The sequence below is a fragment of the Sceloporus undulatus genome, chromosome 3, assembly GCF_019175285.1.
Source record: "Sceloporus undulatus isolate JIND9_A2432 ecotype Alabama chromosome 3, SceUnd_v1.1, whole genome shotgun sequence".
Classification (NCBI taxonomy): Eukaryota; Metazoa; Chordata; class Lepidosauria; order Squamata; family Phrynosomatidae; genus Sceloporus; species Sceloporus undulatus.
In genome coordinates, this window is record NC_056524.1 from 43,845,347 (window position 1) to 43,859,757 (window position 14,411).

At 38.4% G+C, this 14,411-nt stretch overlaps 2 protein-coding genes across 5 annotated transcripts in view; one reads left to right on the forward strand and one right to left on the reverse strand.

Moving 5' to 3' along the window:
* DCBLD2 (discoidin, CUB and LCCL domain containing 2) overlaps positions 1-5,275 on the forward strand; it is a 47,494-nt gene extending 42,219 nt beyond the window's left edge. The window contains exon 15 of the mRNA XM_042456824.1: positions 689-5,275. Coding sequence (XP_042312758.1) covers positions 689-1,131 — 443 coding nt within the window. The 3' untranslated portion in view covers positions 1,132-5,275. The remainder of the gene's footprint in view (positions 1-688) is intronic.
* A 1,990-nt stretch (positions 5,276-7,265) lies between these two features.
* Positions 7,266-14,411, reverse strand: part of CMSS1 (cms1 ribosomal small subunit homolog) — a 257,043-nt gene continuing 249,897 nt past the window's right edge. For 3 of the 4 annotated variants that reach the window (XM_042456826.1, XM_042456827.1, XM_042456825.1), the window contains exons 7-11: positions 13,089-13,149; positions 10,789-10,876; positions 9,266-9,354; positions 8,152-8,223; positions 7,266-7,529 (exon numbers count right to left, since the gene is read on the reverse strand). In XM_042456826.1, coding sequence (XP_042312760.1) covers positions 7,446-7,529; positions 8,152-8,223; positions 9,266-9,354; positions 10,789-10,876; positions 13,089-13,149 — 394 coding nt within the window. In that variant the 3' untranslated portion in view covers positions 7,266-7,445. The remainder of the gene's footprint in view (positions 7,530-8,151; positions 8,224-9,265; positions 9,355-10,788; positions 10,877-13,088; positions 13,150-14,411) is intronic. The other variant, XM_042456828.1, reaches the window with a different exon arrangement.

Genomic DNA, 14,411 nt, shown 5'->3' on the forward strand with positions numbered 1-14,411 from the left:
ATCTAATTCCTGGAGCTATCAGATGATGCTGGTGACATTTTCTCTCAAGTGGAAATACTGATTTAAGTAAAAATTGGCTGACGTTGTGTTCAGCCTTTACAAGATCAAAATCTACATTTAATAATCTAGTAACTGTTGGGATTTCTGTTTATGGTTGTTAATGACCAAATGTGACACTTAAACCAGGCAGTGCCCCAACCAGGGTACTGCAGATTGGGACCCTGGGAAATGACAGATGCAGTGCTTACCTAGTTGCATTGAGAGTTGTGGCAGGACCCCAAGTGGCATTGCCAGCTGCCTATTCTCAGTGTGCCCCATGACCAGAAGAATGCTACAGTCATCATTGTCCAGCTCCCTATTCTGCAATGACTTGGAAACTCTTCAGTTGGGGTACTGCCTGGCTTAAGAGGTAGGTTTGGGGGGAGGGTGCTAAAGTACCTATGACAGTGAAACTCCATCATTGTAGCTGTGTCTGACAATGCAGGATTTCACTCACTGACACTGTGTGCTCTTGATCTTGGAACTAAGCAGGTCTGTGCAAGGGCTGCTTTATATATGAACTGGTCCTTTTATGTTCCTATTTCTGTGTATAAATGTTCCTTTTTAAGCAGTGTAATGGCATTTTGTAAGAAATGGGGAAAATCTTCTTGTTGGCAATGCAGTATAATACCAATCTCTCTTTGTGTAGAGTATGCACAGCCACTTGTAGGAGGAATTGTTGGCACACTTCATCAGAGGTCAACCTTTAAACCAGAAGAAGGAAAAGAAGCAAGCTATGCTGGTATGGATCTGTATAACTCACCTGAACAAGAAATTTATCATGCCTATGCTGAACCATTACCAATAAATGGACCAGAATATGCAACGCCAATAGTAATGGATATGTCAGGTCATCCTGCAGCTGCTCCGGGTATTTCATCTGTATCTACTTTCAAAACTTCAGGGAATCAAGCCCCGCCGCTAGTGGGAGGTTACAATAAACTTCTTTCTGGTACTGATAATTCATCATCAACACATGTACTCTATGATACACCAAAGGGAGTGCCAGGAGTCAGTTCTTCTGATGAACTGGTATACCAGGTACCACAGAACACACAGCATTCCACAGGAAATAAAGAAGATGTTAGTTAAAGTGACTTCTAAGAATTCAGTCCTTTGGAAGTGATGTAAGACATTTTTGATATGTGTTGGGCAAAAATGATCTCTAGGCCCAGAAACATGAGTAAAGTGCTCCTTTGTGGGTCTCTACACAACTACTGCTTTCCACAAAATGATGGGCTTTCCACTCGCTACTGATGGAAACCGCATTCTTTGTTCGACAGGCATGAGAAGCATAAAGATGCTTAATCACCGAGTGTAATTATGTATGTCACTAAAGACAGCTAGATAATCAGCTTCCATTGTGTGTTGCCAAATTGCCAAAAAGACGGTACTGTTCTGGGCTGATGCCTCAGTCACTGATGCCTCAGTACTAGTATTTCATATTATTGTTTTAATAGACAGATCGTTTACAGATTCGTATTTCTATATATAATGTAGTTAAAGTGAAATGACTGCCCTAATTTCTGAAAAAGGAGTAAGTCCTTTTTCCGCCCATTTTTAAAAATAGGTCCTAAATCCTTTTGGTAGTGCAACTAAAATACAGTCACTGAACTCATTGGATGTTGGTTCACCATTCAGGAATTGATTCAGTGTTTATATTCTAGCTGAGACTAGCCAATAGGATTCTAGATGTATATGAAAAAGAAAGTTACCTGAAATGGATTAAAACATACAGTATGGTAGTGCTTTTTTAAAAAAAAAATCATGGAGATACTTGGAAAATTTTTTGGCAATTATTACTCTGCCAAACACCAGTGAGTATTCTGTGATCATCCTTCAAGGGGATGATTTCATTTAAATGCTGTTTCGCTTGCTTGTTTAGATATTGCTGCTGTTATTTCCATTTACTAGGAAGCAGGTTTCCGAAAAATGATTCAGGCATGTATTTCGACTAAGACACACTATTTCTCCAAAATCATTTCCACTTGCCTTTCATCTCCTCTGTTCACCAAGTCTATAGCTGGCTTTGACTTTCAGCCTCAGATGCCCAATACAATATAGCAGTGGTTCCCAACCTTTGGATTTCCCAATGTTTTAGACCAGCTCCCATAATTCCTGATGGTTGGCCAAGTTGCCTGGTGTGTCTGAGATTTGAAGTCCAAAAGAAATGGAGGACCAAAGGTGGGGAATCACTGCAATATGGGGATAAAAATACTGATTTGCATTTTGGGACTGATGTGATGTGATCTGGGTATTGAACGTGCAGTAGAAAGACCAAGAATTATTACATGGCCAGAGGGGCTCTCTTAACTGAAAGTCTAGACATAGATTCTGCATGAAAGTTGTAGCTAGGATGACATAGCTACAATCTGTCTTCTGATATGATTCCCTAAAATCCACCTTAAAAGTCTGGCAGCCACAGCAGCTGAAGGAGTTCTGCAGCACTGGGAAGCACGGCACTGAAGACTGCAAGAAGCAGCAGCAGAGATCCCCTTGTGGCCCTGATGCAATTGCTTGTCATGCTGCACCTCACTGGTAGGAGGGGACTGAATGCATCATCCTTCAACATCCTGCTCACCGGTGCCTCAAAGGTTTTTCAGTTGGTTTGGTTGCCTGGCTTTTAAGGTGGGTTTTTGGGGGCCATTGGCTATACTGTCTAGTTTACAAACAGCTAGCATATGTAGTGGTTTGCGCATTCAACTGTGACTGGAGACGACGGTTTGAATCCCTGCTCAGCCATGGAAATTCACCATAGGCCAGTCACAGGCTCTCAGCCTGTCATAGTTTCACCTTAGGGTCACCATAACTTTGAAATGACTTGAAGGCACACAACAACAAAAAGCCAGTTTTTGACAGAGTTCCAGCTGTAATTTGTAAAAATCACAAAACGTTCTACAATTTCTCCCAATAGTAAAAAACTTGAAAATATTTTAAATAAATTAAATGTCTTTTTAAGACATTGTAAGGTGTTTAATTCTGTAAAATCTAAGCACATAAACATATTGTGGGTGTAAATCAAGGCTTCTGTACATCCATATTTGCACAGTAGTCCCCTAATTTTAGTTGTTTCTATGCCTTAAGAAAAACATGTATACATTCACAACCTAGAAGCTATAGAATGTCAAATCTGTTGGCTATGAAATTTAAAACTATGGACATTTTGTGTAGTGTGCAATAGTTGAAGATTGTTTTGACTCACCCCTCCCTGGTTTGTCAAACTTTTCTTTTTTTGTCTAGGGCTAAAAATACATCACCTTCCAAATTTTATTGAGTATTTTACCTTATTTTTATTTTATACTTGAAGCAGGTAGTGGCACAATGCAAATTATTAAGAACATAACTAGATAGCATTGCAGGCCAGACTCCATCTTTGCCACGTTTAAATGCATATGGAGAAAAAAAGCACACGAGAAGAAAGCTTCGATTTTATTGTAGTATGACAGCACTGTCTTGACAGTGTAGAATAGATAAATGTGACATCTTTCTCTATATGCAATAGCCCAGTTTTATGGACTTTAAATGTTTTATGAGTGCATAATTCAAAATAACATATTGTATTTTTCTTGTGGTCTGTATTGTTAAATGCACAATATGTCAATCTAGGTAGCTGACAAGGTTAACCACGACAATCACAGCTGTTAAATTTATGTAGTACACCTTAACACACCCAATTTCAACAGCATAGAATACTGGTTTGTGCCTTGTTCCATTTATATATATATATATTAATTTATAATAGTGATACATAACTTATTTTTATTCTGTAACTGCGGTACACCAAGCTAAACATGGCCTAAGAAAATTTTCACAATATCTGTATATATAGATTATATTCTATGGCCTATTCTATAAATTGATCCAACTGCTATTAGTAAATATTTGATAAATTGGGCTAATTAGGTTTGTTATGAATATTAAAAATCTATTCTCTCAGAGTCTATCCCTTTTATGTTTATTAGACTCATGTTGGACTATTCTTAAAGAATTGCATTGTTGGAAAGGCTGAGCTCTCACGTCAAGAGATGTAACTATGGGGACATCTCTATATGGAGATGTCTTGATGTTAGTTGTACTTTTGAAGCTGTGTATCTACTGCTCCCAGTTAGGTTTGTAAATCCTGTATGGTCTTGTCAAAAACCTGTTACAACTGTCCATTTCCATATTCCTGCAACCAGGAGAGGGCTGGATGCATCATAACTACCTTCCTGTCTAGCACATCAGAAATGGCCATTGGGGAGGGAAGCTGTGGGGCTTCAAAGGCAGGATTTGTGGGGCATTTTTGGTAATTGTGATTGTGCAACAACCATAAATGTGAAAATGAATAATTACAATGTCCTAAATCAGGCTGAACAGCATTAAGACTATAGAATTAACAGCGTTAAAAACAAGGTTAGTCTCAGCTCATTTCCGAATTCCTGGTGGAATGCAAGAATGTAGGTTTGATGGATACTGAAAATTTCCTTAAAAGGGTGTTTTCTGTTCAGTGTAAACACATGGTAGTTGTTTTTTTAAAGAAATACGAGCTTTTAAAAATATTTAATTTGAACCTTGGAAAAATTAGGAGTAGTTTTATCTGTGTGTACCATGACAAAGTCTAGGGTTTTGTGTATGTGAGGTTTTATATAAAACCAATGTTTATATCCAGTACACCACAAAAAGCCACCATAGGGCTGCATTCCAAGTTTGTTTACTGGAATTATGCACACAGATATATTTGTGCAAAGTGCCTAGTTAGAAGTGCATGTCCTAAACCCATTTTTTTTTTAAACAAACAAGCCAGCCCTCACCTAGATGTTGCAGTATAAGCCAGTCAACACATGAAATATTACAAGAATATAAAAGGAACTGTGCATGAAGCTTGGAATGTATCCAACATTTAATAAGTCATTGTGAAAACAGCTTTCTTGGCTTACTGTCCTGTATTTTAGACACTTAAGTTATTGATTCCTGAATGTAAGACACACACAGCACAAACAACTATCATATTACATGTTTTTGATTTTTGGTCCAATGTTGGTATTGTTTTTCTTAAATTGATGCTAGGGGTCTTTGTTATAAGTGCAAGTGAGATGGGTACAAATAATGTGTTATTTTCTTAGAATGTACTTTCTTACCTCAGCATGTTCTGTAGTCACTCTGTATTTGTATATGTTGTTAGAATTTAGATAATATGAATAGCAATGTTTATGTATGTGTTAAAATCTTTTAAATAAAATGCACAATGTGGAAGTTACACTCTGTTTAAAAAAAAGTATTGTTCAGTATACATCAGACTCATGTCCACTACACACAATATGCTTGAGTATGAACCTTAAATGGAACAACACTTTGGCTAGTTTCTAAACAGGAAAGCAGTATAAATATTGATAAATTTCTAAATTTAATGAATTAGAGTATTTCTAAAGAGCTGGGTATAAATACAATAATTAAATAAAATTTATTTTAATTCTTGATTTATTCATTCTAGAAGCATGGCACCCTCTAGTGGAGCCTCTGAGCCATGCGTCTATTGAGTACTTCACAGAATATACTAAATATAATTTGGTACTGTAAATTCTCAGTATAAAAGATAATTGTGGTAGGCACATGGGCACTGGGTTTTCTCTGCCAGTGGGCATTAGCTAAAGAGAATTTCTAGGCTGAAACCCAACAGTCCTCTGAATACTGGTATCAGCAGAAGCAAACAGAGAGGGAGGTGGTTGCCTTCTTGGTCTGCTTGTAGCCTTCTGGGTGTTTTTGGCTGGCTACAGGAAATACAGTTCTGATCTTGAGCTGACCCAACAGGATTGCCTCTTATGTTTATTTTTATATGTGTATATATACCAAGTCAATTGACCTATGATTGCTGTTTGGAGTTACTGAAGAAGCTTGCATAGTTTGACTTTCTTTTGGGAAGGCAGCTAGGATAGCTTTATGACAGACAAGGCTGCTGGTCTCCTGCTTGTCAGGAGGTTTAAACTGCCTATTCAATAAAGAGAGCCATTCCATATTATTTTGTTTCCCTTTTCTTGCATTTCAAGCGAATCACCATAATGACATAATCTGCCAGTAGCATTACTAAACAAGTTAAGAGTGTTGGCTATTCCTAGAAAAGTAATTCTTCCTCCACTCTGTGTTACTGTTGAAGGGATAACGTGTTTTCACCCTTGGAACATTTGTAATTGGGAAATCTGATAGGATGATGTTAAGTTTCATTAACAGTTTGGAACAGAGACTAACTTCAACTGGGTAAGATTTCCTGTTTGAAAGATGGGAGAACTGAGGGGGGAGAATCAAGCAATGACTTGCTCAGGGTAAGACAGTGAGCACCTCACTGAAACTTGCAACATCCACTGCATGCCCTATAATGTTAGGCAGCTACATCTTGTTAGCACCATACCTACCTACCCTTGGGGAATGGCCATAAATTGTGGCCTTCCACAGCATGTGCAAACAGCAGCTGTTCTCAACCACCCCAGACCTCCAATGCTACCCTTGATGCATTACACATAAGAACCTTTTAACTATCCATGAATTCAACCATCCACGGCTTGAAAATATATTTTAAATATGTAAATACCAAAAAAGCAAACTTTGGTTTTGCCATTTTATATAAGAGGCACCACTTTACTAAACCATTATGTTTAATAGGACTTTAGTATCCATGGATTCTGGTATTCTTGGGGCATCTTGGAAGAAAACCCCAGCAGATACCAAGGGTCCACTGTAAGCATATACATAGCCTGAGATGTTTAGCTAGCCTGATGCTTTTGCAGAAGACAGAGAACACTGGAAAGGTATCAGAAGGCAGGGCTGCGTATGCATTCAGGCTTTCCTCACTCTTTTTACAAGCTCCATGTAGGGCAAACTTAATGAAGAAAAACAGCTGGATGAAAAGTCATGGTTGCAAAGTTAACTTGGCATTTACTGCAAATCTTGCTTCTTGGACAAAGTCCTGGTGGCAAGGTTGTTTCTGCAGCCAGTGCCTTTCTCAAGATAGATTCACTGCCTGCAAACTTTACCAAATTGGGAAAGGTCTATGCACAGTGATGTCAAGATGTAGTGGGACCAGGTGATGTCAGGGGAGTGTCCTTAGCCACCTGACCTCCTCCAGCCCACAGAAATGTCAATAAGAATGGGTGAGTGGTTATGTGTCCTACATCCAAATGATATACTCCACCCCCTCCTAAAATAAAACATCAATTAATGTTTGTATTCATGGAATATTAACAAACACATTCAAGTTCATAGTACAAGCAGAAATTTATAGGAAAATGGAACGCAAACAAAATGCTGCTTTATTATAAAAGAAACCCACATCCAACCCTTATTTCTCCCATGTGTGTTTCAAAATTGAAAAGCAGCCTCAATTTGAGCAGAGACAGCAGAGATGGATGGGTTGAATTTGGCTACAAAAACGGTAATTAAAAGAGTCCCAGCTTCAGAGAGCCCTCTCTGCACAGTTTGATCAATTTCATCTCCAGAAGTTCAATTGTTTCTTTCTTTATCTAAAAAGAAAATAAAGATCATATCTATAAGCATTAAGATTGCTGTAAGACCAGCATGCACACATATACTTTGCTTCTTTTTTTCATGCACACTAACTGAAAACTTTCACTTTTAATATTAACAGAACACCCTGCGTAGTTATTTGTGAAACACAATAAAACTAGAACTTAGAAATGATAAGTTTTGGACTAGATTTCGCAAAATGCCAAGATCAACAAAGCCACCAGCTGGGTAATTCTAGGAGTTGCAATCCACACAAGAAACTTTTCTAAGCTCTGAAATATACATTTATACACACTCAGCCTTATAACTAGTGGCAATTAACAATTCCTTCTGAATCGGTAGCTTGCCAGATCCATTGCTCAAATTAGCCTGTCCAACTTCTTACACATGAAGGAGACTAGTAAAAATTCTTGGCCTTGTTAGCAGGGATGGCTAACCCTCTGACCTGTTTGAAAGATCATTATGTAGAACTTGTCTTGGCTACAGCATTACTGGTTACATGGGAAGCAAATTCAATATGACTCAGTTTTATGAGCATACATTAGTCATTTTGCCAACAAGACCAGCTGCTATATTAATTTCATGTTGACAAACAACCACAAGGGGGCAGTGTCTTACTTTAGTTATTGAAACTTCATTGGACTCTTGAGCAGTGGACTTTTTGCATTTTAGCAACCAGCATGCTTCATCCTGAACACAGAGAAAGGCTCATTTTATTGTGTCCCACACACATCTTTCTAAAGAAAGTTCAGAAGGCTGCCGAAAAAGTTTTGCATTATGTTTTGCTGTCAAGAGGTGCAGTTAGGTATCCATGGATTTGTCAATCTATAATGTAAACCAGTGTTTGCCACAAATCACACTCCAGAGGAATCAGCACAATTTATTCCTACAGCAATTCTAAATGGAAACTTGGCATTTAGTACCAAGTGAAATCTGTTTTGGCATCCTTTATAGTTGCATGGTCACTGACATATGCTTCCATCCGGTCTTCAGCACTACAGGGGGGGAATGATTATCTATGATGTGATGTTTGAGCATCAATCTGCACAAGTGAGCTTGATACACTTTGTAATTTGTACTTTCACAACTGTCCTTGCTATTCTTAAATAACTGAGAATAAGAACATATCATTCAGAGATCCAACTAAAGATTGAGAACCAGTGTTTAAGAAATGTTTTTCTAGATCATGACTGCTCAGATTCCTCAGCATGCCATTTTAATATTTAAACAGTTTATCTAAAGGCTGCTGAATACTGCTTCAATAAATGTTTGGAGCTCTTTTGGGGACTCCAGTCCAAATCATTAAGACAGACAGCATAATGAGGGGTCACAGAACATATCTTTTGAAAAGCATGCTTAATGTCATTACCCTTAACTGGTATGTATGTGACAGATGTGTGTCTTCAAGTATGTGGATCAGACAAACACACTCATCAGGGAACCACAATTGGCTCCATCTGCCTGCTGAGTGTATATGTCGTAACAAAACCATGTTTGTTTGTCTAGTGTGTGAAATGGCTAAGAGTGCTGTAGTTTCTAAAAGACAAACTTAAAAATGCATCTGTTCAGTCCTGAACTGGAGAACTAATGTCATAATGTGAATTTGATTTTTAAAAAGTCCATCTGATCCTGTATTCCTGGAATTATAAGGCATAACCTTAAACACCATGACTTATGACATCTCTGTCCCTTTAGGCACAATTGGACACACACACACACTATTACTTTTTACCTCAGGGATGTCAATTAATCTTCTTAATTTCTGATCTCTCCAATTCCAGTCTAAAATCAGGTATTTCAAAGATTTCAGGCTGAGGCCATCTGCGAAGAAAAGATGAGAGATTTAGTGTCAATATGACATGTACATATCAAAATGATCTTGGCTTTTAGGGTCAGCATTAAAAGCATCCAGCTTTTGCATATCCAGACACATCCTTCCTGATTAGGTAATAACAGCAAATCTTTGCAAGCTCCTAAGTATGTAATCAATCCAAGGCCTTTTCAACAGCTAAACACAAAAATCCAATGACCGTTGGTGTGTTAATCCCTAGCATGGGCCATCAATTAATTCTCCAAACCTCAGCTTCTTATAAAGAAAGAGTTTATTGCACTGATGATTTATGCTTTGTAAGATTTATAGACCACCCTTCTGTGGCTTATACCAAAACAGTGTGTCATAAGAAGTGTTATCACAATGATTTAATGTTGCTTCTTTTGCCAAAAGAAGCTGGTAGCCCACAGGGTGACATACTCTGCTACTCCCCTAGCTTAAGCAAATTCCTGTTTTAGCTGCAGTTAAGGTACACAACAGCATCAGCATTATCACCATCTTCAAGAAAAGTCAGGCTGTACACTGAGATCACTTTTAGAGGCTCTCCTCTAGAAGTGAGGAAGGTGGGGACAAGTAAAAGATCTTTCTCTGTGATGGCACCCCATTTCTGGAATGCTTTTCCCAGAGAGCCTCATTTGCTGGCTACTCTGAGGTCTTTTGAGTGTCAGGCAATTGTTTTTTGTTTTTCTAGTTCTTTTCATTCTCTGTACTCTTTTATAATGTGTTTATTTGCTAACATCTGACTTCATTGCTGCTAAATTATATGTTTTACTTTGTGTTTTGTTGTTTTATCAGTGAGAGATGTAAAAATTAATACCCAAACGTGTGTGTGTGTGTGTGTGTGTGTGTGTGTGTGTGTGTGGTCAACATATATAGTACTTTCTCAAAATAAATAAATTCCAAAAATAACTACACCTCTTAACCAAGGTTTATAAAGTTTTCCAGACTCTGCTTTAGATGTTCCAGCATATGGGTAAAGTAATACTAGCTGCTGTGGAAGGTGGGCATGGAATGGTGGATGATTTGCCATTTCTCTAGCCTTGCTAACCTGTGTTGGACAAGTATAAAAGAGATTCTGTCTCCTTTTTCTCCAGCCATTGGCTTCCATGAAAACAAATTAACTATGCTGACCCCAGGCTGGCACAGCTGAGGAGTCTGATCCTAAGGTCTCTCAGGGAAGTAAAGGGCCTTTGGATTCAGCACCCCAAAGGCCACTTTCAACATCTCTGTGAAATGACCAGTGGAAACAGAGATACACCTACAGGGCTTCCTTCAGGTGTCAATGCATCCCACTGGTGGAAAGGGCCAGTCTCCATTAATCTTTTCCAGCCAACAGCTCTCAGGATTCAGAATCTTCTCTACCTACATTCTAGGATAGGTAAGTTTTCATTTTCATTTATGCAAGCTATTCTGTCCATTAATACCTTGTTCTATAAGTGCTCTTATCCTTCCAGGTGTTCCGACACCCATATGGATGACACCTTGCTCCAGTTTCTTCACCTGTTCTTGTATCTGTTTCAAGAAAGCACAAGAAAAATGCTTCATTGGATAGGAGAAAATCACTGCAACTCTTTCTGATTTCCCCTCAAATGTTTTAATGACCTATCAGAGGCCTAAAAGAAACTCTAAAGGAACATTCAGCAATACTACATGGAAAAGCAAAAATATAAACAGGAATGTTTCAAGAGGAAAAAGAAAGCAACTAAATTCCAAAAAATGTAAACAATGTTTTGTTTCTTTGTATTGTGTCATTAAATGGTTCCACTTTTGCCAAAAGTGTATATATTTTTCCCTTTACATACATCTGTAAAATCGGTATCCTTTTGTGGAATTCAGAGGTGGGCATTGCTATAAAATTAGTACACTGGACATGTGACTCCATGCAATAACTATCTGACTGAATTCGCAGCATACTGTCCAGGACCATGCAAAGGAAACACGCTGTTTGTAGCTAAGCCCATGAAAGAAACTATATTGTACACTGAGGGAGAAAGAATTATTAAGCCTTCAAGAGGTACAGTTAGGCTGACTGGCCAAAAAACTGCAGAATACAGTGATTCTTCTTCTACTACTTCTTTAAAATGTATTTATTTATTTGCTGCCAGTGGTGCTACCCTGAACATGAAGGCTGTGTATGTCAATTTTTGGGTTTTTTTTGGCTCTCCCCAAATATCAAGTAGTGAGATACTCTCTAAGATGTTTACTTAAATGTATTTATAAACTGCTTATGAGTCTGTGTATAATACAAAATATAAAAGACAATGACAAAAGAACAAGATAAAATCCAGTAGCATATATCTGTTAGAATAAAATACAGGATACTGCATCGATCATTGGAAAAAGCCTGAGTAAAAAGATGTGTCTCCAAAAGATGCTGAAAACACAGTATAGAGGACACTTCATGCATGAGTAAAAGAAAAGCATTTCAGAGGCAGTAGCAGAAAATGCTCATTTCCGGGTTACTGTGGTATGATATTCTGCTGGATATAGTACCACTAATACATTTTCCCATGATGAATGCAACAATATAAAGAATTCATAAAGGGAAAGACAATCTTTCGGGTAACCTGGCCCCTAGTTGTTCATGTCATCAGCTAGGCCTTACAGGAGGCCCAGCAGCAAACAAGCAGTCAGTACAGTTCCCTTTTGATTCATGATCACATGCCCCACAAGAGGTACATATCACCTTGGGGACTACCACAGCCTCCATAAAAAATGGTAGCTCTTGCGGCACTCACTCTTGAGAGAGGCTATCCCAACTCCTGAAGATGGTTTGTGGTAGCAAATGTTCTGAGAAATCAACCAAGGGCATCAGATTCCCAGCTGATGAGTTTTCTGTAGTACAAAGTACATCACGCTAGTTAAGATCCAAAGCTTGGGGGGGTCTTTTTTTTGGGAAATACTCCTAGAATCCCCCAGACAGCATGGCCAGTAATCTTGTAAACTGGAGATACTGACTATTATGGTTCAATATATATATATATATATATAAAAAATCCCACAACCTTTTCCTAGCTCTCCATTAAGAGCTCAAGATAATGCCCAGAAACCTTATGAGACAAGCAATGCTGTTAATACATTTTAAGCTCTCCCAATGGATTCTTGAATAGATCACACCAGAACTCTCCCTAGAAACCAAAATGAGGCTATCATACTTTGGCCATGTCATGCGAAGGCATGACTCACTTGAAAAGACACTAATGCTTGGAAAGGTAGAGGATAGAGGGTAGAAAAAAAGAGGAAGACCACACATCAGATGGCTAGATTCAATTAGGCAAGTCAAGAGCATGAATCTACAGGACTACAATAAAGAAGTGGAGGATAGTGGGGCTTGGAGGTATCTCATCCACAGGGTCATCATGGCTGAGGACCAACCCAAGGGCAGCTAACAACATTAACAACAGAGCAACAGTGGATCTAGTAAACAGACTGCAATTTATATACAATGCGCCCCCCCCCCCCCCCCGCGGGGGGCCCCTTCTGATCCCTCCCCATAAAGGGAAATCAGTGTATGCTGAAGCCCCATAGGAAGTAATGGGGCTTGTGCCCGTGGCGCGCAGCGTCGCGCATGCGCCACATGCACACACTCCATTTGTTTTTCCTGGGCGCGCGACAGGCTCTTCCAGCATGGCTTTCAGGGTGTGCTAAAAGCCGTGTATGGCATGCCTGCGTAAAACATAGGCGCACTGTATTAAAAAATAAACTCACCTCTATTTGAGCTTACCTTTATGTGCTTTGCAAACAATTTCATAACCTTGCCTTCTCCTTTGAAAGCAGTCATTGACCTAGAACAGAAACAATTTCAGAAAAAGGAAATGAACAAGAAAAGAAAAGAAAAAGAGAATAGGTTTTGACCTAATTTGTGCATAAAAAGTATTAACCAATACCTCAAGAATTCTGTGTATTAATCTTTGAGTGGGCAATGGAGTTCTCTTATAGCATCAGTCTTCAACATTAATTCCTGGACCCTATCTTTTATTGCAACCTGTAATGTGAGAACTACTTCAAGGGTTTTTTGTTTTGTTTTTTGAAAAAATTATTGCATAGCTCATTTTCCTTCTTTCTGGACTTTCACATCTGGGGCAAATGTATCAAGAAGCTGCTATATTTGTTGCTAAAGTTCTCAGTTTCTGTTGTCACACACTTTCTTATGGTTCCTAGCACCAGCTGCAGTATTTTATTCCCACTTTCTATCAGGTTTATTTTTAATCCTGCAACATATCAGGCCACACAGTATCTGTATCTTCCCCTTTCTCTCTATTTAGATTTTTAAAAATTAGAGATACAGTGCTACAAGTGTATCAATGCAACAGGACTTTCATAATATAGCACTGCAACTCAAAGAGAAAAAGAAAAGAAAAATTGCCATTCAAACTATAGGAGCAAGTCAGAAAACTATAGTCCCTGTTTTTTTTTTAAAACAAACATTGGAATTGTTGTAGTGCAGATATAAGAAACTGCTACAAATCCTAAAGAAGGGAATGAATGGATGTGAAGGAGATAACATCCAGCAAACCCCAGCAAGACCTAATAGAAGAGGAAAATTGATAAGGTACAGCTCACGCAAGGGTACAAAAATCTCCAGCTGTTGATCCCACTCTGCCACCCAACAACTGTGCTCCTTTATGTCCTTCCCTCTCCTTTTTAAACAAAATCACACTCTCCCTAACTGACCAACCCCACAGTAAAGAAAGGCAACATTAGTGGTTCAAAACAAGTCAGGCGGGGCTAATGACAACTTCAGTGGACCTTTGGTATCTGCTGGGGTTTGGTTCCAGGACTCCCTGTGGATAACCAAAATCTGTGGATGCAAGTTCCATTAATTACAGTGGTATAGCAAAATGGCCTCCCTTACATAAAATGACAAAATCAAGGTTTGCTATTTGGAATTTATATATTTTAAAAAATATTTTCAAGATGAATTCAAGGATGACTGTAATTTGTTTTTATATGCAATCTAGGACTTCTTTTTAAAACTTCATTTTAAAAAAGCAAAGATTATTTTATATTTGAAATATGCAGGCTAAAGTAGGATTGGTAACCCTGA